This window comes from Tubulanus polymorphus, chromosome 7 (genome assembly GCF_964204645.1).
Source record: "Tubulanus polymorphus chromosome 7, tnTubPoly1.2, whole genome shotgun sequence".
Taxonomy (NCBI): domain Eukaryota; kingdom Metazoa; phylum Nemertea; class Palaeonemertea; order Tubulaniformes; family Tubulanidae; genus Tubulanus; species Tubulanus polymorphus.
This window is the reverse complement of record NC_134031.1, coordinates 17,800,774-17,826,569: the sequence shown is the minus strand read 5'-3', so window position 1 is coordinate 17,826,569 and position 25,796 is coordinate 17,800,774. Positions and strand designations below refer to the sequence as shown.

The 25,796-nt window shown below is 39.9% G+C and overlaps 1 protein-coding gene across 3 annotated transcripts in view; it reads right to left on the bottom strand.

Moving 5' to 3' along the window:
* LOC141909081 (D-glucuronyl C5-epimerase B-like) overlaps positions 1-25,796 on the bottom strand; it is a 63,616-nt gene that overhangs the window by 31,632 nt on the left and 6,188 nt on the right. The window contains exons 2-3 of one of the 3 annotated variants that reach the window (XM_074799440.1): positions 25,567-25,620; positions 22,213-22,269 (exon numbers count right to left, since the gene is read on the bottom strand). In XM_074799440.1, coding sequence (XP_074655541.1) covers positions 22,213-22,259 — 47 coding nt within the window. In that variant the 5' untranslated portion in view covers positions 22,260-22,269; positions 25,567-25,620. Of the gene's footprint in view, positions 1-15,821; positions 16,033-22,212; positions 22,270-25,566; positions 25,621-25,796 lie in introns of those variants that run through there. The other 2 variants (XM_074799442.1, XM_074799441.1) reach the window with 2 other exon arrangements.

Sequence of the window (25,796 nt, the reverse complement as noted above, 5' to 3'; positions counted from 1 at the left end):
TCCGATGAATCGCGAATTTGATAGAAATGGAGTTACATCGAAGCCAAATTGAAGCATCAACCTTAGTGAGCACCTTCTTAATGCAGGGTCATTACGCATCATTCCTGAATATAAAGAGTTTTAAAGGAGAAAACTTCATATTTCGAGGAAGCGTCTGCATCACTTTCACATCCCAATTACTGTATAATCCTACTATTGGCACTGTTCATCATGATAAACCATGAATTGAATGGTTTCTTATAAGCAAATTCATATCCTTTCTAATTCGGTAACCATCTAATTGGGCAAAAAATCCTGGTCCCAACTGTTGCTGATTTAGGCATATTCTGAAATTTCTAATTGCCAATTTCTCAAAATTGAAAGAGCTTAAAGGAGTTTCTGGCATTTTGCTTTTTTCTTAGTTTCGAGCACCTTTAGGCCTAATAGCATTTTCCATTTAGAAGGAGTTTTTAAGGAATCAAGGAGTTGTGTAGGGACCCTGTAATGGTAAATAAAGAGAATTCTAATTGCGGCCTTCGGTCATTTCATTATCTCCGTAAAATCTACTGAAATCAGCGCAGAAATAATTGATTTCCTTTATCCAAGCTCAGACACTTTAAATACTTGCGCATATCCTCATGGTATTTACACGGTCACCAGGTAACATAAAAGACAGTACCTCGCGAGGAACATGCCACCAGACATAAATCATTATCTCGATGTCGGTTTCATGTATCATAGCATCGTCTTCATTAGCGCGTTGTTTCAAGTATCCAATTACTGACGAAACCTTCGACGCGAGAGATGGTAAAATCTACCTGTCAGACAAGCAGGTCGAATAGAGCCCCCCCCCCCCCCCGACACACGCCAATTATAACGTCCATTAGTCTCGACCTTTCTCTTACATCTCAAGTTGACCGGTCGTTCCGGTAATACCACGTGCCATTAGAGCATCTTACACTGGTCACAATATCTATCTTCATAACATATTCATCGCGAAATTGTGACCATCGGAGCAATACATTCCTGCAACGAGTCGCTGGTCAATGATAGCATTAAGAAATAACCCGAGGCCCTGGTTTTGTAGACACGTATCTTCATCCGGGGCTAAAAGGTTTGTACTTAAGACACACAGGTGTGGACTTATACTTGACCAAAAACGTCAATCCAGGCCCAAGCTAAATTTTAGTATGGGTCAAATAATTGCATGTGAATTTTTAACTAACTGGTTCCGGAAGTGACTGACTTCGCTTTGTTTAAGCATTGTTTAGTGCGGAGTGAGCGGTTTACGTGTGAACGCACTCTCTAGGCACGGGCCGAATTTGACTCGATCCTGATCCGGACCAATCTGGCCCGGGCCGAATCGTCTCCACGGGCCCGGGTTCTAAGCGAAAACTCATCGAGTTTTAAGAAAACTCATACCTTAAGTAGAAATTAACCACAATCACAAATTCCAAGATGATTTTTTCTTATAAAGAATGTATCCACAAACCTGCACAGTTTAAACACGGGGATATACTCGGATACTGTCCACCGGCATTGTGCTGCAGGGGTATGAAAACATGCGATTGAAAACCTCGCCAAACAATTTGCGGCGGTTTCCAGATGGATAAACCCGAGTTAACAAACTAATAAAGAACCAATTACTAACATGCCGAGCAGGTAGAAAACGCTTCAAGTAAGAAAGAATTCGTTTAATCGACGCTTGCCAGAAAATCGAAATACATATCTTACTAGTGATATATGAAATACAGATACAGCGTCGACAGAAGTCCGAGGACCTATTACTCCGATCCAGCGGAGCAAGAGCGGAATTAGACTGTTCTACCTGTTTCAAAATTCTTATGTGGCATCCGAAAATATTTTTCGCAAAGACTATTTTGAAAAGAGAAAAAATTAATCCAAATTGGCCAGAGATTGGCCCCTTTTTGTCCTAAATTTAATGTAGTAGGGCCACCAAGGATTCGCGCTGCTAGCCCTCGCATTTCTAACATCTACCCTTTTTAAATTAGAGCCCGTTCAAATTTTCAGGTCCGACCCCATCTAAGAATCCTAGATCCGCCCGTGCGAAGGGGCCTTTTCTTTTAGAGACATCGAAGTCTTGAAGGGGTCATATTTACCTCGTCAGGTCACTTAACCTACTCATTCAATCACCAGTCATAAATATATATATATATGTATATATCCAAATATACATTTTATTTCTTCATCGAAAAACCTCCAGACACCTTAGCACGTGTTGAATGAATACCACCATCATTTATTCAAACCTCTCTCGCTCAGCGATCACGAATTTATCTAGATTTTATAATCGATTTCAAGTTGAGTTAGAAGTTCATGCGTTAACGCCTATAATAATACAGCTGCAATTTTTCCCCCTTCAACACGCGATAATCAGTTTCGTAGACCTGTCACGTTGGTCGTCGCCAATAGAAACTTCGTTCCTTCGATTATTCACGTTTTCGTTCTCACTATCTTTTGTGGAGTCGTATATCAGACATGTTTTCTGAAACTCGCGCTGTTCAAAGCCACGAATACTTCTCGCAACATATCGGCACATCTAAAGATTGACACCTAGAATTAAAGGTGTATTCTCTACAATAGCCTGGAGCCTACCTCCAAATTGCCGGCCTATTTTTTTTCAAATATATACTTTGAAGAGTCTTCGAACTATTCATATCCTCCGGTGGAATGTTGTCAAACGTGGATACCTTTTATATCTCGTGAACTAGACTCAAAACATTTTTTTCAACAGCCTTTCGGTGTAAATCAGAGGGAAGCAGGAAGTTAATTAGAAAAACGTAGGATTCTTTCTCGCACAGTTCATAAATAAGTTAAAAAGACCATCACCGATAAATTGGGGTCTGCAGGGGGCGGGGGAGGGGGTGAGGGGGCTCGTCCTTCAGCCAGTCAATCAGCAAGTGAAGACGCTATACATCATCGAGCAAGCTGTTATTTTCGAGCGAAAGAGAGAGAGAGAGAGTCAGGTAGACAGTTTATCTGTGAAAACTGTTTATCCATTAGACACCTCTTTGAGGAACTGATCGAGCAGCTGTTCGGTTCTAACACCTTTAACAACTGTCAGTACAAATACGATCTCATGGTTCACTTCACTTCGGGATTCAGGTACGTCTAGCGCCAGACTAGCGCCAGTCAACGATTCACCACTATTTACGCAGATATGCATGAAAATTACACAATTAGTCAATTAGACTCCCAAGTAATCGTTCTTTAGTCTACCTATGAAGGCGAGATTAGCCATAAATTTCTGTTGAAGAAGTTTGAAATAGAGCTACACGCTAGCAATACTCCTTAATAGCCGAAATATGAAGGCTCTACAAATATTGCTGCATCATCTTGGATGAATTGCATAGGTCAAAACAATAGGGCCTCATCCACCTCCCATCCATAATCTAAATACCAAGTAATGAGGATATAAGTTCAAAACTGTAGACTGTAGAGCAGGAGCAAGGTCTAAAATGACTATTTCATACACAAATACGGCTGTCGCAGTCATCTTGTACGAGGTACGTAAGTCAAAACACCCATCCATACTCATGAGTTATGAAAAAATGAGAGCTGGAAAAAGGTCCAATATTTCTATTTCTCATACAAATACAATGGCAGCCATTTTGAGAAAGGACAGCAACAAATTAAGTCTCAGCAACGACTGCCTTACTATTGTTATTGCAGAGGTCATCTGTACAAAAAGAAATGCATAAACAGATGAAAGCAAAATGAGAAGATAGAATACATAAATGTTATCGAACAAGAATTCCTGAATGGTTTTACTTATCAAGACCAAAATACATACTTGAGCGTTAATCTTAACCGAGTCAGGGATTAATTGAACGCGACAATTCGAACCGACTATGACAAGATAAATCTGCTTTCATCTTCCTCGTGAACGCATTCCGAAGTAACACGTTTGTTTAGCGAGGAAAACAAGTCAACGAAACACAACAAACTGATTATCTAATTACGAAATGTTAATGCATTGTTTGTGCAACGTACTGACATTAACTGACACTAACGATTAGACTACGTCGTGTTTTGTTGTTACAACTAATGATAGATAATAAATATGATAGGAATGACTGCTTTAGGGTTAAACACATACAAATATAGTGTCATTCCTTAAATTCATCTACGCAGTTTTTATGAGCAGTAGTTACATACACATCATCGATTGTAAATGTGCTGAATGATAAACAGAAGCCATAGACGACAATGGTTCTCCGGTTCAGACTTGAACTCCAAAATTACCCCATTGCATCTTGGATATATCCGGGGCCAATAGCTAAATTTTGTCAAGACAACTTTCCGAATTTCGCTGAAAAACAATTTTTTGTGCCTAGTTCTGTCACTAGGTGGCGCTCTTTGCACTGCACTATTTGAATACCTTTAATATTCTGAAAAACCCAACGGTCAAATTAGCTAAATTCATTAAGACCGGCTTAGATGTATATAGATCCCTCCAATAGTATATATAGTATTGTAAATAGTTGATGTATATAATAGTATATATAGTATTGTAAATATTTGATGTATATATATTTTGTTACGTTTTCATTCTCTAAATTTTAATCACTTCAGTGTTGTTTTGTAAATATTTGTATATACATGTGTAAAAGTTTTCCTCCATATACCATGGAAATGGTTGGAGTGTAAATAAAATTGTAATCGTAATCTTAATCGTACTGTGATAATAAACTACTAAATAACTACTCTCAGATAGAAAATTGGTAGTCAGGTCGGATGTATTCAGTGATATACTCTCTTCTCTTACTACGTCGGATAATCCTGGGATTTACGGACGTAACTACGTATAATCTCATAACTTCTGTGAGACAAAATCCGGCTTAATCCCGGACAACAGCGACTCGTTACCTAGAACGCAAACCTCCTTCATACAAAAAATCCTGACGCCAATACGAATCAGGAATATTCCGCTTTGAAACGCAATCCGAGACGCTGTCTTATCCTTAAAAACCTCTCAAAAACCTCGACTTCGAATACCATCGAAAAAATCGTTTCATTAGTTTTCAATCTAACATTATATGACTAATAAGGGCCACCGCACGGATCAGGCCAGAGTTAAATTTGGCCGGTGCCTGATTAGAGAGCGCGTTCGCACGTAAACCACACACAACGTTCAACTTAGAACATGATTTATATATATATATGTATGGAAAATGAAACTGTTTGTTCTTTTATGGTTTTTTAATTATCGGAACTCTCTACCGAGGATTTATCACTCACTTGATACTTTAACTTTAAACAACGCTTAAACAAAGCAAAGTAAGTCACTTCCGGAACTAGTTGAAATTCAACGTTAGCCTGATCCAACCCTTTGGTCAAACAGGCACGGGCCCAGTCTGGCAACGATGTGACGAGTTGGCGTTCGCCTAGCAAGGGCCAGATTAGGCTCGGGCAAAAAATGCTCAAGTGATTACAGCTGTATAATCAGGATAATCTGACTTGTTATGTCTCTCTAGTGAAACATGAAGAGCTAAAGCATGAGGCAATGTTTCACTCCTGTACACTTCAATAATGTTCATCAGTACCTAATTATGGATACTGCGGGCAGGTGCTTATTCGCATTTCCGATACATTATTATCAAAGTTGCCTTGATTTGATTAAAACCAGCTCTTCCGCGCCTGAACCAAGTCATCTCAAAATAAGATTCCTTCATGTCAATGCGACGATCGCAATTTACACCTGATGACAGTGGAGAGACACACGGTCACGAAGAAATCTCGTCCATCTGATCTGGAAAAATGGAAACGTCGCTTTTCGAACTCCCGGCTTAGATATAACATCGAAATAAGAGCAATAAGAAATTAGAACTACAACGTCACGTGGGAATCTTTTGAGAAATACTATCCGACAATCACTCTCAAACCTTTTATCTTCGCCACTTCAGATCATCTTAAAGAGTCAAGTCAATCTTACGAGTTGTATTGAAGAGGTAACTATCTCGAAATCTTTCACGAGCCGCGAAGGTGACAGTTGTTTGAAAACTATAATAGCAGTTTACTTTCAGAACCGTCTGGCCATATATCGGCGCTCGTTTCCGTGGACGTGCTTCTAAATTATCAGAAAAAGAATCGAAAAGAACCTACGCCAACTTCTTCAACGCTTTGTATTTTCAAATCATCAGGACGTCTCTAGAAATGAATCGAACGGCTTCATTTCGCCAATTTTCTTCGGGTAAGATCCCCATACCCCCGTCTGACCAACGGTGGTACTCAATCCCGCTCAATCAGCGCTCCGCCGTAAGTCCACGGCTAGATCAGCCCCTGTACGCGGTGAAATCAGCATAAACTCATTTGGCAGCGGGGCATCGTTCTCCGATTCGATCGTTTATACATAAATTCAGTTTGCTCACTAAACTCTCCGCTCACTGGAGGATACATGACATGTAAGTCGATAAACATGGTGTATTTCTCTCAAATGCAGTATTTGTATATATATACATATATATATATATGTATGACCGTAGGGACCATTGATAACGTACACCCAGTGATGAACGAACGGTACTGGGATAATAAAAGCAAGTATCCTGGCACGCTACGCATGACACTTCTTGCGTGAAACGGGAGTGCCAGTCATCGATCTTACGCAGGACAGGCATGAGCATTGATTTCACCGTCAGTGATGTCGTGCTCTCCCTCTCTCCTCTCTCCCTCTCTGTTTCTGCTCCGTGGTCGTATATTCATTGACGACGACTCTATCGATGAGAATGTATCGTAAGCGCCGGAGTCGCGATGAGTCTCAATACGACGAGATCTCACGGGACTGATTCCAATCCCGTCGGGTCCTCTCAGTCGCGTACGATTCTGAGAGCAGAAAAATCTGATCTGTCAATTTGTCAGACCAGTTGACAAAACAGTTCTCGAAACGGTTAAAAATCGGCAATTTGTGAACATTGTCTAAAGAAGGGTTCACTTGCTTCTAGAATCAGCCAATCAGAGGGAAACAATGACCTTGATAAATAAAAGCCCAGAACATATGAATTTCATGTACGAAGGCACAAGGGCTCAGGTGCGCAGTGATGACTTGAAGTCCGAAAGTGGTCTTTAAATTCAAACGGGTCTTAAACCGTTAGATTGGTTATAGAACTAAGGCTTAACTGGTCTTAAACCTCAGCCACGACTACGCAGCTGCAGTCGTGCCGTTCTCGTGTAAGAACGAGATTTCTACATCGAATAAACCGATGACGGACCTATCACGTTTTATCATCACCGTCGCGTCAGTTCGACGGGTTCTGATTCAATATCAACGAATATGAATCAATAACCGGCCCGGCGACTGCGGTTATCCAAGTCAGTTTATATATACGTATATACTCTCGATGATATGTGATGTTGATTGTCCCCGATGTAGCACTGATGTAGCACGATGTAGCACGATGTAGCGCTACGTCCGGTGAAGCTGCAGTCGTTATGAAATTAATCGACAATGACAGTGAGTTCGTTTATCAATGAAACTAGATCATTCATAATTCCTAGCGGATGGCTGTTTTCAGACGGCTGTATTGGCTCTGGGACGGCTGTATTTGGGACGGCTGTATTCGGGATGGCTGTATTCGGGACGGCTATATTCGAGATGGCTGTATTCCCTGACTGAAAAATCAGCCGTGGTTCCCGATTCCTTACTACCTGACAATCAGTCTGGATCTAATACCACCTGAGTTCGGCGAACTAGAATTTTCCGGTTACATTTTGACCAAGAGCGTGGTGAAATATTGAGCTAGTTTGATGTTCACGGAATTATGGATGCTATTTCTTTTGAATGGATATCGCTATAAAAAAACCCGTGTCTTTCGATTATTTCTCCTTTTCTGCGTCTCCGTTGCCAAGTGACAGCAGAGAAAAACGAACGCCGGGTAGCGTTTTAAATGTCATACCATATCTCGATAAAAAAAAACCGGGTGATTTGTACGTTCAGCTAGTCACACTTCGTATATAGTCGCGGCCAGCAGCGTTTATCCCCAGCAAGCTATTGTTCCTGTTATAGCCTATCCCTTGATTAGTTCGAATCATTTGAGCCCACTACTACCGCTAGTTAGTCCGTTCTCATTAGGCTTGTACTTTGAATGGACCAATTTAGAATGGACCGAATCGACGCTGTGCGTTCCATTTTTTAAATCGGCTGTGATCACTGGTCCAGCTAGACGAAATACTGCGATCGATAAAGCAGCATCTCTACTCATACATACGAGAAATGAGACATTCTCTTAGACTTGGATCAGTCTTTTAATCAAGTCGAAATATTGTCCTAAGCGTGAACACTTGGTCCTTTGTAATACAGAAAGGACAGAATTGAGAAGGTTCTAAATAAAGTAGAGTGCGAATGAGGCTTCGGTTCAGTTTCAACGAGATAAGCCTTAGTTTATCAGTGGGCCCTAATCGAACGAGATCCCATCCCTGAGTTCTAGTCATCGAACTTTGTGATTTTTTGATTCAAACCCCCAGAACATTTTTTGTTCGCCCCTTAGTTAATGTTACGACCACTAGACGGCGATGTAGATCATTCATTGCTCCCTCTCGGCACGATCTCAGTCGCTTTCTTTGTCATGAAGTGCAGGTTATAGCGTAGCCACAGGAAATCGAGGTACGGACTTCACAGATGTCTTCTCCGGCGTGTCTAATACGAATTTCACACGCGAACGGCCGCACAATATCTTCCCAATAATTATACGACCACCGCTGCAAAGAGGTACAAAGCACTTCCGCGGTTGCCGGCGACGAAAGAGGAAGAACATTCACCGGAAATTGAAGCATTTTTCTGAGATTTTTTTTGAAGCTGTCGTTGAATATAATTTCGCAGATCGAGACTTCATTTCATTACATAAGCCGCGATCGCACGAGCGCTTTCGGCTGGGCCGAATTTAGGCCCACGAAATTTTAGCGTGGGTTAGATTATTGTATGTGAATTGCCAAGTGACTCGCTTTAAATAAGCATTGTTTAGTATCAAATGAGTGGTTTGCATCTGACAAAATCTTTAATTTGACACGGGCCTAATTTTACTTGGGTCTGATCCGTGCCAATTTTGCCCGAGCCAAATCATCCTTGCATGATCGCCGCTTTACTTTCACTTAGTAGGCGAATACGCGTTCTCGGCAAAATAGCTTTATACGTCGGCTCGTCTCGGTGAAAAGAAGCAAATTAACCATATTGAACGGAAAATCAAATTACGCTTCGACATTTCCCCCTATGGAACTTTTCCTTTCAAGCGAGCGACGCATTAACGTGTTTCAAAGAAGTTTAATGTACAGCGAACTCCGCTCGGGTTCTCCGTCACAACAACAGTAAACGACTAATTTCTCTTACTCGAGAACGAACCCGCTGTTTCCTGAACGTCGACGAGTGAATCGGATCGGCGGCCGAGTTCGAGTCATTTCAAGTCGACGCACGCGTGCCGCATTTTAAACGAGATCGCCGACGAAAGCAGCCGCGCGATCTCTCGTTTAACAAACCGTACTCCGTATCTGCCCACAGTATCGCAGTTAATTTGCCGATATTCAGCGAGCATCGCCAGTGAGGCAGCTCTAACTCGCCTCATCTCACAGATGAATGCAGTTCAAAGGGAACTGACCACTTAAACCCCGCTAAATAACGCTAGTATTCTTTTTTCAAGCGTATTTGGTCGTGTCTACAGGCGATAAGATATCAATACGTTATACGAAGCCAAATCGGCGCGGATCAGGCCCAAATTCGGCCCATGCCTAATTAGAGTGTGTTCACACGTAAACCACTCACTCGATTCTAAACAATGCTTAAAGGTCACACACAGTTAAATTTGACAAATTCATAAAAGTTTTCATATCAAGTTCTAAACTTATTTTAAATAATCTAGTCATAGTGGGAATGAAAATCTGATGCTAGCGATCTTTTTTTTGTAGAGATAGGGCCAAGATCAAAAATTTCAAATTTTTCACGTTTCAAATTTTTTGAAAAGCAGTGTGAGTATATTCCCAATCCACACGCTATCATTTTGTTCGATATGTTACACGAGATCTGAAATAATCTAATCCTCGAGATGGGACAAAACGCGTGTGCGAGTAAAACCAGATTAACGATGACGATTTCGCGATAAGCTGAAAAGTCATTCTCCGAACAATGTGGCAGTCTCCAGGGAAAAGGTGTCACGAATTTCGAAGAAGTCAATTACACACAAATATATCATGGCATAAAATCGAATGCTGTATATATATATACACAAGTATAGTACTATTTAACTAGTTATGCATAATGCGTAATGGAATGATAATTACTATAATCATCGGTCGTTACAGCGTAATTACGCTGTATTGCGTTCACCAGGGTTGCGAAAACCGACGTTTTGTATGCAAACCTAGGCCCAATTAGAGCCGCGACCATGAAAGAAACTAGTCCTACGATAAAAACCACCTTTCGGTATCTTACTCAAAGCGGGCATTCCGCGAAAAAATTTGTGTCCTTTAACCCTTTCAGTGCTGACTAATTAATACCCTATAGTGCTGGAGAAAATTTGAAAATTCTAAAAAATTCCACCCTAGTGTGTTGAACAATGGGAATACCACTATAGTGCGTCTACACTGCAGTGCGGTGTATCGTTAGTTACTAGTATTTCACTATGTTTGCCACTTGCTGCCATTTTTCAATAGAGATAATTACAAATTACTAATTACATCAATACACTGCAGTGCGGTGTACTAGCAAAATCCATCACTGATTTATACACCGCACTGCGGTGTAGACGCACTGAAAGGGTTAAAGTCGCTTTTTAAGAGATTAGCTAAGGCCTGATCCGGTATGAAGCGCGGCTGGTGAAGGATGGCGGCCTAATGCAATATGAATTCATCAAACTAGCAGTGATCCGAAACCTCGTTAAATGAAGAAATATAATTAGCTAAGCTTCAGCGGCGTAATCTTTCTAATCAACTTACGCGCAATGCGTCTTCGGGGCGTAACGCTAATACAATCAAGTTCTAAAGCTACGCACAAGCGGGACACGCGATATTCGATGAAATTTCGATTTAGAAAAAAAATATGATTATAAGCGGGGGTGGTTTGTATGAGAACCAACCAAGAAAAGATATATTCTACGTTGTTGTTCGGCTTTTGGCTGAAATGACGATTTAAAAACATTTAAAATCTTTCATCCTATAATCCAATAATTAAATGCAAAAGAGAACAGGGTGGCCTTGACTATTTCCTGACACGCACGTCGATTTCCCTGACTTGATCTGCTAACCATTTGTTTGATCTAGCAACAAATCTCCCTGACTTATCCCTGATTTTTAGCTTTTTTACGAAATTCCCTGACTATTCCCTAACTTTTTTGAAAGAAAAGAAAATTCCCGGACTACTATTAGCTGACTTTATTAAAAAGAAAATTCGCCGACTTTTCTCTGATTACCAGGTTAGTGGCCGCTGAAGAATATGACCAATTCACCAATAGCCTTGAATCCAATGTTAGGCTTTGCTTTAGCAACGCTACTAAACTAACGATATCTATTACGTATTCGATGATATTGATAAACCGCACGAATGTGAAGGCCGTAGAATAAATGCATTACATATCGAATCATATTTGTGAAAACATAAAAGCACTTATCAACATTCGTTGTGAAGGCCTAAATGAAGTAGAATCGATTTTCCGTTGAAGAGCCGTGGTCGCGTGTTGCAAAAACTTCAAAACCGTTCGCGACACTTCAAAGGAGACGAGACATACTTGCTGAACACGTTCTCCAGGATAAATCATATTTTTGCTTTCAGATATTACGAGTACGCCTTTTATGTGAAGTAAGAACTGTTGTAACACGATATTCTTGTATCATAACACCGGAATTCATATTCACGGATTTCACGGTCGGCGAAGTGCTCGCATAAATTATTCGGCTCCCGGGGCTTGGATCGGAGGTCAGGGACCAGTGACGTAGTCATAGCTTAGGTCGAGTCTTAGTTCAATAAACCGATGTAACAACTTGAGACCGGTCTGAAAAATTCAAGACCACTTTTAGACTGGGCAACTGGGCTCTGATTTTTGGGGAAAAATGACACAGCGACCAGGTGCCTAAACCCATGAACAAGAGTTAGCTCAGATACATAAGAGAAATCCCATAATAATTCAGCTAAAGTTCTTGAATAGAAGTACAGAATAAATTTACAAGAAGAATCAAACAAAAGAACTAAAAATAATTAAAAATGTTGTATCTCCTTTAAAATCTGTATTCTCCTTTCAACTTTTTAATCACTCACTCCTTTTGTTCATTTGTTCGTTAGTTCATTGTGTATCAATACATCTGATGAAATGTTACTCAGATGTACAAACGCTTCTATTCAAAAACTTAACGTCTTTCGTTGAATTATCATTACGGGATTTCTTTCGAATATTCATCTTACACAGATATTGCGTAGCTCTTTGACTTAGATAGCTTGGATGTCACTTTTCTCCAATGCGGGCTCACCTATACAAAATTGGAATTATGTGACGGAACAAAAAAAAAAACATAAAAAATACTAGTCTTTGAGTTTTTCGTTGGCGGTATTCATGATACACATTTGACAGTATTATGGCACTTAAATGTCAAGTAAATGAAACAAGTTGACATCGGAAACTTCTTTATCTTAAAACTGTAGAAACGTTCGATACTGAAAAGCATACAAGAGCATACGTCTGGATTTATGGTCAGACCTTGAGATGAAAGCACGCACCCACCCGCGCCGGTCTCGCGGCGGGTCTCGCCGCTTGCGGGAACGTGAAGAAAAAGCTTTTAACGATATTACTAGCGAGAGAGAAGTGATTGATGACAAGTGTCTGAACAGTTCAACAGAGGTAACTGTTATAATCATTGAACGTCTTGTCACATAATTTCATGCGTTGATAACGAATTCGATGACACCGAGTGAGACGCGGCAGGATACGACGAAATTATTGATGAGGTTATAATTATATCAGATGAACTCGAAGCCTATATGGACGTGTTGTAATAACAGCGCGATATAATGTCCGCCCGTCAACAGCAAGTGGCTTTGTAAAAAAGTCACAATTGACTGCACAGGGCGGATACTTTTTGTTAGCTTTTTCCCTGACAATTCCGGCTGACATGTTGGTTATTTGTCCTGACTTAATCTACTACGAATTCGATTAAAACGAAACCAAAATATGTCAAAAATTTAGAAACTGATGGATAAGACGCTCGATCTTTCTCAGATTTCCTTGAATTTTCCCCAGATTCTTAGCTCTTTTTACACAATTCCCTGACTTTTTTTTACAGAAAAGTCAATTCCCCGACTTGCAGGTAAGTGGCCACCCTGCTGCCATGACCATGTGAGCAATACACGTGATGGTGACAGGTCTATAGGGACCGGTCCAGCATAGAACTTTCAGATTCTTGCACGTCCTACCGTTCAAGTAGCAAGTGAATAGATATTCTTTGAAGAAAATTGACAGTGACCAAGACCATCGCACATTTGTCTTTTTTCCATATTGTCATAAAACTATATATTCTGCACTAGAGCAACAGTTCAAACAAAGCACCCTCATCCCGGGCAGAGTGGAGTAGGGCCACTAGACATCAAATTGCCCGGCTGAAAATGTAACCGCGCTCTCTGTATTGGATTAACACTTATCTCTGATCATTCTCGACGATATCCGAAATTCAATAATTACGGATCGACGTCCGAAATCGCGTCGAATTCCGCCCAATTCTCATAAACTCATCAAAACGTTATTGGTATATAAATACTATGAATACGCGAACGAACGCGAGGGAGAGACTGTGCGGAGATTCTCTAAATAAATATTATTTATTACCCATGAACGCTGAACCCCGGCAAATAACCCGACGCAACGATCGTAATTACTCTACACGAAATCAAATAATAAACGAAGAGGAAGATATGAAGTGGGAGGAAGAAAGAAGAGAGAGGATGGATACAGAGGGAGGGAGAGAGGAGATATGTGCTGGGGAGATGTAGGGGAGAGAGGATGGATACATGACAGGGAAGATGAAGGGGATAAGAGGATGGATACAGAGGTAGGGAGGAGATATAGGTGCCGGGGAAGATGAAGGGGGGGAGATGAAGGGGATGAGAGGATGGATATAGAGGGGGGACAGAGGAGATAAAGGTGCTGGGGAGATAAAGGTGCTGGGCTGATGAAGGGGAGAGATGATGGATACAGGACAGGGAAGATGAAGGGGAGAGCGGATGGATACAGAGGTAGGGACAGAGGAGATAAAGGTGCTGGGGAGATGAAGGGGAGAGAGTGGGAAATTGAGCAGAGAGGGAGGAGAGATAAGGAGGGCGATAGAGAGAGAATTTTAAGGGGGATGTTATGATATAGGGACAAGAACAAGTGAAGGTGACCAAAGAATGAAGAGGGAAGACTGAGAATAGTTTGAGCGAGAAGTGAGTGAGAAGGGAGCGAGTGAGAGCACGAGGAGAGGGGAGCCAGTGAGAGGAGAAAGAGGATGGAAATGAGCGAGGGGGAGCAAGAGAGAGAGTAAGAGAGAGCAAGAGAGTGAAGCTATTGAAGGGGCGAGTAAGAGGAGGGTAGAAAGTTGAGAGAAGAGAGAAAAAGGAGGGGAACAAGTGAGGGGGAACGAGTGAGAGGAAAGAGCTAGTAAGAGAGAGAAGAACAATTGAGGAAAGAGCTTAAGAGGAGAGATTAGGAGAGTGGGTAGAAACAGAACGTTGAATCATAAAATGAACAAACATCAATTGAGCATTATGATTACAGCAGAAGTTGAAGTAGTTTTGAGAATCATGCGACGACGAGTGACGAGTTACAACGAGTCACAATACAGTTACCCACGCTTCATCTTCATGCAAAAAAAGAGTGATTACTTTCGTATTGATTTGTCGTCGTATATCGAGGAGTCGAGAATATCGTCGTCTCAAAACCACTAAACATAATATCGACTGCAGCAGATTTATCAAAATGACGGAATTCTTCTCCGAATCAGATTTGAATCGCAAACGAGATACTTTTAACAAAAAATAATTCGATCATCTTTTTTTTATAAACTAAAAGGCAATAGATTTCGATGCGATATCAAATTTACTATCAGTATTTCATATCACAGCAAAGTGGCCACTTTCTGCTCATTTACAAATCCCCTGAGTGTGTGAGTGTGTGTGTGTGTGATTACACAAAATTCCCAGAGTGAATCAGAGAAATTTCTACGTTTAAAATGTTACAAATCACTCGTTTTTCATTGAATCATGTACTGATAAATGAACGCGTGGTCTGAATTCATTTCATTGAAATATGAAAGTATCTAAATATCAAATATCTCCAAATTAATCAGTAATCAACAGTAAGACCCTCGGTACGAGTCCTTCATAGTTCATTGCAACATTTTGCAAGAAATATTACATACGCAATTATGTTCTATGAAAAATATAATCAACCAATCAATTGTACGCGCACACATAACACATAATAGCGACGTCATCCGAGTATAGAGCGTTTAAAAACCTCCCTATCGCCGAGATTGACTCATCAGAATGTTATAAACGCGCGCCAGACAAGAACTATAGAACCATCAACCGTCGTCGATGATGATCGCATATTGCTGACTATCTGTGTAGACATTTCCGCGGTGCATGTCCTCCCGTAGAGAACTTAACTTAGATACGAATTTGACAAAAAACTTGTCAGCAGAATTTATTTATCTATATTACAATCAATATAGACGTACGACAGCACGCACCTCGCCACCCCTATAGAGGTTTGGGTCAGTACGTACAGGCGGACTGAATGTCCAGTCCACCTTCTTCCCTGACGAATATTTCGCAATCTGTACATATATATTATCTATGATTTAACGATGCTTACCTGATGTTAATCACACCTTTAAATGACATATCCAATTCATAACAGCTTTAAAACTAACTTCGACACCGGTTACAATCACGACTAGCGAGGTATGCTACATTAGAGTAGAGATATATATGTATAATGATTGTCTATGAATGAGCGAGTGTGTGTGTGTGTGTCCCGATGTGAAAACTGCCGGTACTGAACGTTACACTGCGCGTTCTGCCTGTGTTCGCTCGGTGACAATCTACGTGTAACTGGTGGTGGTGTTTGCCTACAGTGCTACGAGGGGGAGCAACAAGTTACAGTTGACACTGAATAACCGACGAACGAACGCTGTATCGGAATTCCCCGACGGAAAAATTGTCGCGCTGATCGTAGATGTACGAATGATACGCTTCTGTTCAAGACTCATCTAAAGACACTTCTATTCAGACAATACCCACTAGAGAAACGCATCTGAACTGATTTTTATAGGATACCTGCTTAAGACTTATTTATTTATTTATTTATTTCTGAACCGGTGAAATGAGAATTTTTTGATGTCGCAAAAACTTTTACAATAATGTTTATAAACATTTATATTTTGAATGAATATATTTCATTACTATCTTTTAAGGATTATTTTTTGATAGGATGTGCACTATATCATCAATATTGGCATTTCAAAATAACAATTACAAATGTGAATTCGGCATTCATTTTGTAAATAAATATATTTCATAACTCTTATTTCAAATGATATTTGATGAATTTGAATAATTATTTTGAGAGGACATCAGTACATCAGAGCTAGACTGGTTGCCAGTCAATTAAATTCAAATATCAATATATCTGGACTAGACTGGTTGCCAGTCAATTCCATTCGATTATCGATATTGAAATCCAAAAAAACTTTATTGATCCCTAATATCGTATAATTTATATTACATTATTTATTGTCGATAATGTTAAGCAATATTTGTATCATTTTTCAAGGCATCAATAAACTTTCAAGTTAGTTTTCTTGTTTCCAGTTCAGACAAAATATTTACAGTCAACTGCAAATGAATGCTGTATCGGAATTTGCCGTAGGAAAAACCTATCCTGTAGATAATCATTATAAACGTTATTTAAAACTCAGACATCGCCTTATTCCTTAGGCACTTTTACAGAATTGTTATGTGGCAGTCTTCTATGAACTTTTAAAAGCATGATGATACGATGATTTAGACAAGAACAAGCTATAGGCGACAACTCTGAAATAACCATTAGTTCCCGTTGCAATTTGGACATTTTGTATCTAGGCTAATAGCTGAATTTTGTCATGACAACTTCTTGAATTTCGACCCAGTTCCTCATTTATAAGGTCATCTTCAAGGTCATGTCGCTGAAAAACAATAGTGCCTAGGTATGTCGCTAGGTGGCGCACTGGGCCTATTCTTTGCACTGCACAACTTTACCCCCATACTAACGTTGTACCCAAGTTTCATCAAGATCGACCCAATCTTAACAGAACTAGCTGAAGGACAGATACACAAGACCCACAAACACACACAGACACAGACAGTATGAGAATAAGAGTCTCGCAGGAATCGAGAACCAATATATTCTGAATTGGTGACTTCTGATTTTTAAATTCAGACCATCCCTCTGGCTGGATCAACAAGTCTAGAAAAGAGTCCTACATCCTTTGATCCCCTCGATTGAAACAGATCTCAATAGTTCTCTAGCTTGTCGAACGTTTTCGTTCGTCGTCGATGCAGGAAAATGTCAAACGGATTGGAATTTGACGATAAGCTCGTGCGCGCTGGATACAGAGCAACTGAAGAGATTTGATATGTATCGGGAATTTAAAGTCGAATCTATCCGGACGGATCGCAGAAACTTTTCATCCACGCTAGTCAAGTGTAATCACACAATTGAAGAATTAAAGCCGGGATCTGAGTAAGTGACAAGATATTTCGATAGACATACATCTCGCGCCGGGTCCCAGTTTTCAGTGGCAGTTGATTTTACCTCCAGGATTAAGTTGAAGGGCTGCAGTGTTGCTCAAAGGATAACTGGTGAATGACTACCATAGCTAACGATGAATTTTAATCGTCGCTATGTCGGCTATCCACTGGTTAACTCTAATCAACTTTTGAGCAACCTCCCCGAGGACTTTTTAACAACCTCAACTACCAGAGGAGTTTCTAAAACAAACTAACAAAATGTGTTCTTTTTCACGATGTATTAAATCAAGCAGTAAAAAATAACAAAAACCAAATCTTTCACATGCCGGCGGTACAGACTGGCTGGATAATTGGTTACATAACCCTTTCAATCATGTTCTTTGATTTAGGAAAAAGAACTTGACCAGTCATCCAACTTTACCTATATATTACTATATACTTTGATTTCCAATCAAGTGCTATCAATGTGCCCCGCAGGATTGGTGGTGCACAACAAACAAATATCAAATATATTATATAGAAATCTAACAATCAAATCAATAAGAGGAACTTCCCAAATTCGAGATCAAAAGTTAGAACGGGTTTATAAAACCGGCCGCCTCAATTTCGATACGGGGTTAAACTAATCTTATTAGAATGTTTTTTCTTATTTCATCAGTGCTTGCATGCGTTTTCTAAGCGTTCTATAATCAACACGCGTCAGTCATATACACACAACAACGCTACACAGTCTGATCAACTTTCAGCGACAGCCGCCTCCAGAAAAAAACTAATATCGTTCCGACGCAGAGATTGATTTTTGACGGCCGACGTCACGAGAAACGCGACGATGCTGTTGCAGCCATCTTATAGATCTAATATCAACTAACTACAACAGCGACAACACAGTGTCAGTTTACGATGTGAGATATCTGAAGATGAATTATTGTGTTTATGCGTTATTGTTTATGAAAAAATATTATCATTAAAACAAAATGATCCGCTTACCTAGAATGCAACCAAGAAAATTCCATGTTGCCAGCATAAATTTTACATGCTACTATCTATGCGAGCGTTCGTAAAACATAGGCTAGTCACAATATTTCATGGACCTTGAACCTGGTAATTCATAATTACACCGGTTATCACCAATTTATGAGCGGCGATTATTTCATGATTTATAATGATTTCATTTCAAAGAAAACAACAAGCGCCGTGGCCTTATTTACGAATGCTTTAACTACGCGCTAAAACAATGAACATATGTGATCTCTGATGAGTGAATTTATTATCATTAGAGTGCAAAGGGTTCATGACATTTCGATGACTGGTTTCATGAAGGGGACATCATTAATCATACCCAGAACCTCGTTCCATAAACCGTTCAACTAAATTGAACGAAACAAAAAATTCTGTAAATTCAAACGTCAATCACACTGTGATTACGATTACCAACTTCAAAATCAAACTCCCCGTTTCGCTCCTGGCAGGTGTGGTGGGTTTGTGCGTGACACCGAATCAAGTCATATCAGTTAAAACCATTCGATCAAACGAATAAGCGGGAATAATTCCTATTTCGAGCTTAAGCTGGAATTGACCAAATAAGCACGGACTTTTCTCCACGAGTGCGGACTTTTCTCCACGAGTGCGAACCTTTGGTCCGTTGGAACAGACTTAATTTTGAAGATTTGAATTTTACAGAAACAAACTTTTCTGGGTCAGTAATAATAAATTGCCCACGGGCAAAGTGGTTTACCTTGAAAACTAGAGCTTGTTTAATGGCAAGGGCATTGAAAATTCTTTTCAATTCTTGAGTTCAAAGTTGTATTTCATATTGTATTTTATCTTCTTCAAATAATTTTGTGGAGCGGTGTGGGCGAGTAGTTAGAGCATTCGGCTCTGGGAAGCCTGGTCATGGGTTCGAATCCCGTGCATTGCCGTAGTGTCCTCGGGCAAGACACTTATCCTCATTGCCTCTCTCGACTCAGGAGTTATTGGGTAACTGGCCTGATAGATGACTCCTGAGCGCTTTTTAGCCGCTCGGTGTTACTTCTCCCCCAAGGAGAAATGACTGATATATGTTAGAGACATTTTAGATACATGTTAGATACATGCTCACCTTTCACGCAAAACATTCATCCTACAGCAAGAAGCCAAAATAAAATCCGCGAAGAAGACAAATGAATAAACAGCACTAGATCCTTGTTGAATGTTACCACGTTGAGCTGCAGTTAATGAATAAGAGGACATCGACACCGCGCATCAATGATGACAATCATGTACTAATTGCGACTTGAAAATTAGGAATCACTGACCGACCGACTGTGGAGTTCCAACAGCATGTTCTAATACAGCCAGGCATCATTTATAGAATAATTACAACTGATCTCTCCATGTATAATTAATGACTCTTCTTACAACTCAACAACGACTGGTCATCTAATAATTAGGCTAACGCTATCTGAGTTCCGAGTTCTAATAATCGATGGACAGCAGGGGGCGTCCCTTCCCCTATCATCTGTCATTATATCCGGCTAAAACCTCTCTGCTCCATTCAGATTAATTTGTGAAAGCTTTGTCATCGAAATTGGTACACGTTAGATGGGCATTTATCTACATTCAATGAGCCCTTTTTTAACAGTTTTAACAAGATGGACAGCAGCTGAATAGTGAAAGCATGATCTAAAAGTTTGTGTTTGAAATCCGGTTGGGGCCAAAATTTCTTTGATTTCTGCTCATGAAGGCCTGAATGGATTCAGTGGTAAAAAGCGGTATTAGAATACAATTCAGATTAAGCCTAGTAACAGTTTTTGATGCAGTTAAAAACAGTTAAAACAATGTTTTCATACATTATACCCAGTTTGCGTTCTGTGTGAGTTGATGTGCACTAAGTCATCAATATTGACGTTCCAAAATAGCAATTATCAATTATTTTGTGATTAAATACATTTCATAACTTTTATTTTTGATAAATTTTGAAAATTATTTTCGAGAGGATATGGTGCACTACATCAGTTGCCAGTCAATTCAATTCAAATCAATTATATATTATCATTATTTGATACATTCAAATCCAAAAACACTTTATTGATCCTCTATATTAACCTGTATATTCTATATCATACCGTTTTATCTGTAGTCCACAATATTACGCAATATATGCGTTATTTTTCACGGTGTCAATAAACATTTCGAGAACGTTTTATTGTTTTGAGCTTTCTTATCATAAATCAAGCATTCAAAGTGTAGCAATAAGCCAAGAGCGAAGCACTGACAAAACTATCTGACGCAGCAAAGTAGATATTTTCTTTTATCACAGCTGTTACTGATAGCAGATCACATCCAGTCGCTATCAGTGACGTCGCTGCTATCAACGAAGAATTTTTCCGGGGAGTATAAATAAAACCCCGATGATAAAACGCGGTCTTTACGACTGACTCTCGGACTCGGAAATATCAAAGGTTATTAATAATCTATGCAGAGATCGACTGTTTTAACGTGCATCGCATTAAGATGAAAGACCTTCGATAATCATAAGCAACACGATATTAACAGAAAGACTCTTCTCGTTACTCATATATCTCGATGTAAACATACAGACCTTCATACACGAATACAAAATGACTGTCGTAGTCTAATTACAGTTATTAATTACAGGTTTTGATTAATGAACTAAAGCTTTGAAGGTTTCATCAAATGACCAGTGCACCATGCGCAAGGTGAGGAAATTAGCTCAGAAATTTGTGCGATACCAGTTGTTCCTCGGTTGTCGACATTTTCTATAAATATCCAAAATGGTCAGATTTTAGATTCTAAAGGTGGGCGTAGGTACAACACCGGGAAACCTGGTGATTGCTGGAGCACCGAAAGCCGCTGCAACACTGAGACGGCGCATTACCAGTGCAACCCTCAAGCCGATCGATGCAATGATATTCTCTGCGACTGTCATCAATGATTGCGTTGCTAAGACTCGTCGCCGACCCATGCACCCTTATAACTGCCAACGATGGCAGCACCTACGTACTTTATGTGACGCGACAATCTCACCCGGTTGGACCTACGAGCAATTATCTAAATAATTAGATAATTCCTCGTAGGTTGGACATATGCTGCTTTGTGATTGACAAGGACTAGTCACATACTGTCACCGATGATCGAGTCGCAGTTAACCTAAACGCCCATTTGCGACCAGTTACAACAGTTCGTATCATCTCACAAACAGTTGTATCGATCGGCTATATAAATCTTCATCAACACTTATTTGATACTAACGAATGCGATAAAGTATCGCCTCTAATTCAAGGGTTTGTGACATCTTTTCAAAAAGAGCGAGCAGAGCAGATTCTAATTAATCATCGGCTAATTTCCTCACAGCAGTACGCACGACCTTTAGCCCCCACAACCTCGGGTTATTAGCGATGACAGTGGTGATGGTGAACATGAATAAAGCTCTCGGTGAATGTAGTTACTGTTTTAGGTGAAACCATCATTCTCACCTTTCCATAGTTTTTTTAACATGCACATTGGACAAAAGCGCCATCATTACCTGCTGACTGAAACGAAAAGCAAATGAATAGAATCGCTAGCACTCGGGGGGGGGGGGGGGGAGCTTGTATCATTTTCATGTTTACGCTAAATCATTACTAATCCCTAATGACAACCTTCTCATTTAAAATGACCCCAAAATGAGTCATAACCAATTTTGTGCATCCAGTCCCCCCTAAGGAGATTCAATTAGAAAGTCTATAAAAATGGTCCAAAAAAATCCCATTCGCAGTTTTCTCTTCCATCTGATATTCACTAAAATCTCAATGGCGCGCGTGAGATACTGAAACTGAAAAGGGAATTGTATAGAAACGTCGCATTTCTCATACGAACCAAATTTCAATTCTACACACGTAATCCGTATATGAACGAAGTCATCCGCTTCATTCAGTCGTTCGACGGAAAAACCATAAAACAGTCATTAACGAAGCGTGTCTCATGTATAATTTACCAGCTCTATTGTAATGTTACCTAACTCTATTAGTTTATCGAGTTAATATATCATTTCCAGGGTAAGGGTTATTACTTCCGGTTATCGACGTCGTAGATGTTTTAGGCCTTGGTTTTTATGGAGAAAGCAGAAGTTTTTTATGGCCGTTATTTCTAGTTATACGGTTCACAATCGGACGCGAGGCTCGCCGATTAATTATTAGGCTTCGTGTTCTTTCCGTGGACATTTTATGACCTCGATGGGGAAAAAGAGATGGAATTCATGTGGTTGTAGCAACACAGCTGGATTCGTAGTACTTCTATAGCCGCAATCACGCGAAGCTTTTTTGGCCCTTGCCAAATTAGGCCCGGAAAAACTTTTCACACGGTGCCTGTTTGTCCAATTGCGACTGGTTCCGTAAGTGGCTCATTTGCTTTGGTATCGAATGAGTGATTTACGTGTGAACGCGATCTTTAATCAGGCCCGGGCCAAATTCGACTCGGGCCTGAACCGTACCAAATCATCTGCGTATGACTGAGCTTATTCGTCAGGTTAAGATCACTAGACACTAGGGGTAAGACGAATAACATCTCGTGGCATAATTACGAATGTAAATAGACAGTACGTTAGTCAGTCGTGGACCCTCACCAGTGAAACATGTAATCACATATCTCCGGAACAGCTGCCAAAAAGGCAACACACTTTATTATGCATTAGGAAATGCTCGAATCATATCGTCAAGAATGCGCACGAGAACTCTCACATTAGAAATATGTGACAGACACAAGATGTTAGATAATTTCCTGCGCGGTGTACAACATGTACCCGTATCAATCAGGTTTCCGTATACAGGAAGTCCTGGAGAAGGATTGATCCGAGGAGGAGCAACCGTAATCAGAAACTGAAGTTTTTAGCACACGTAATTGATGATCTATAGGAGTGATCAGGGGCGGAATTTTAAAGTGCGTTTTAATTTTTTCTCTGTATCAAATTTTTCCGTAACCACCTGATATACACAATATATATTTTTCCTAAATATATATAATTTTCCGTTGTAACCACCTTAGATACACAATAGATATTTTTCCTAAATATATAACCATGTTTATTGACTAAATGCCTCTCAGAGATGCTCAGAAAGCTCTAAAATTATATAAAAATTTCAAAACTTTTGCTGATATGCCTTTCCACCCTAAATCAAGAATATATGCCCTTTTTATTGGTCGACATGGTCACAACATGCCCCTGGATCCGCCCCTGGTGATCAGTCGACCAAGTTCCTCAATATAAGCATTAGACACATTCATGCATCATCGTTTAACTCTAAAAGAATTAGTTCATCGAGCCCGGTCGTCCTATTACTCATCTTTCACACGCAAATACCGCTCCTCGATTGCTGCGAAACACGAACGAAAACCGAAGACATAAATTTTCTGGAAAATTGGTCCCTAGCCGTTTCGCTATTTCGAAAATACTTTCGTTTAAATTCGACGACTTCGGAATTGCGCGAGAAATTTTCGCGCGGAAGTCGGCGAAAGCTAATGCGGGTTTTTTTCTAAACGAGAAAGATAGTTGGAATATCGGCGCATAGTAATGCAACGGTGCACCAAATGATTTACAGGTCACACACCACCGGGAGCCCAATTATGCACGGTATACCTCCACACGGGATACCAATGAGCGCCACGAAAAAAAAGATTCGAACGAATAATGAATTCCGAAGAAGCTATTTCGCGTGAAAGCCACAAGGAAAAAGCAAATTTAAACAACACCAGCACAAAAAAAAACATCAGAACTTGTATATAAGAATGCGGTAAACAAAGTACAGTTATTATCATAGAAAGCCAACTTCATTATCGCAAATTTTGAATAGTTCTAATGATGTTTGGAAAATGAAACGACTGACTCAGCGCTGTACTAGAAAAAATCCACCATCAGTACATCATTTGATGAAGTGAATATCTAGGTTTGATTTCAACGGATAACCGGTTAAGTCTTGGCTTATATCATGAAAGAACCCACAATAGCTATTCAATAACAACTAGGCCTATAATATATTATATCATAAAAACCGACTATGTACAGATTAATAAGTATTAAAACCTAGAATTCATCAATCAAAAATTTGAAATATGTTTCAACTCTGACTCGAGATCATCATCAGGTGTGAGGAAAAAACTAAAAACCAGGGGTGTGTTTATACAGAGGAGAACAGGTTCATAGAGTAAATTTCTTAGAAAACTATAATTCTAGTTTTACTGACGTTTTTCTACCCGTCTTCAGAGTTTATTCTAGATACGAATGTCCTCGCTGCCTGGCAGCTATATTACTTATATCACCCTAATTATCATTGTTAATATCATCAATTCATATACATTCCGAGCAACCTTTCCTTGTAGCCTATTTGATGGCCACATGAGAGAAGAGAGGGAGGAGAAATAGGAGAGAGAGTTGGTGATTTTATAAATTGATCAGCGCTAATGAAGAGAAACATCTTAATTAACGACGAATAACGCGAAAACCTATCGGGAATTTATCGAACGACAGAAATACGAACCCGCCAAACGTGATTGATGTCACGATTGATGTCGTTGACCGACAAGCTCTACGTTTATTAATATATCTATCATCAATCTCACATGTTACTGTACGCATATTATTTCGTGTATATTGCCTCATTATCTTTCTCCTCAGGGGGCTAAAACAGCTAAAACTTGTTCGAAAGATCGGCCGAATCAATGCGCAGTACATCGATAGAAATATGTCGATACCACGTTTGAAGAAATAATGGAAATGATGGCTACTGATGACTACGTTATGGAATACAGTTAAGTACAAAGCTCACATGAAAACTAACTCTTTTTTCATAACTTACCATCTATCAGCTGCAACTATCAACTTCTTTTATCGCCATTGTCAATTTAAACATCTATAAGTAAAAAAGGTTTAGAATATGAGACGCGACATAATTATACGATAAGCCGCGACCAAACGACGAAGATTTAACCCGGGCAAAATTGGCACGGATCAGGCCCAAGTCAAATTAGGCCCGTACCTAATTAGAGAGCGTGTTCACACGTAAACCACTCACTCGATACTAAACAA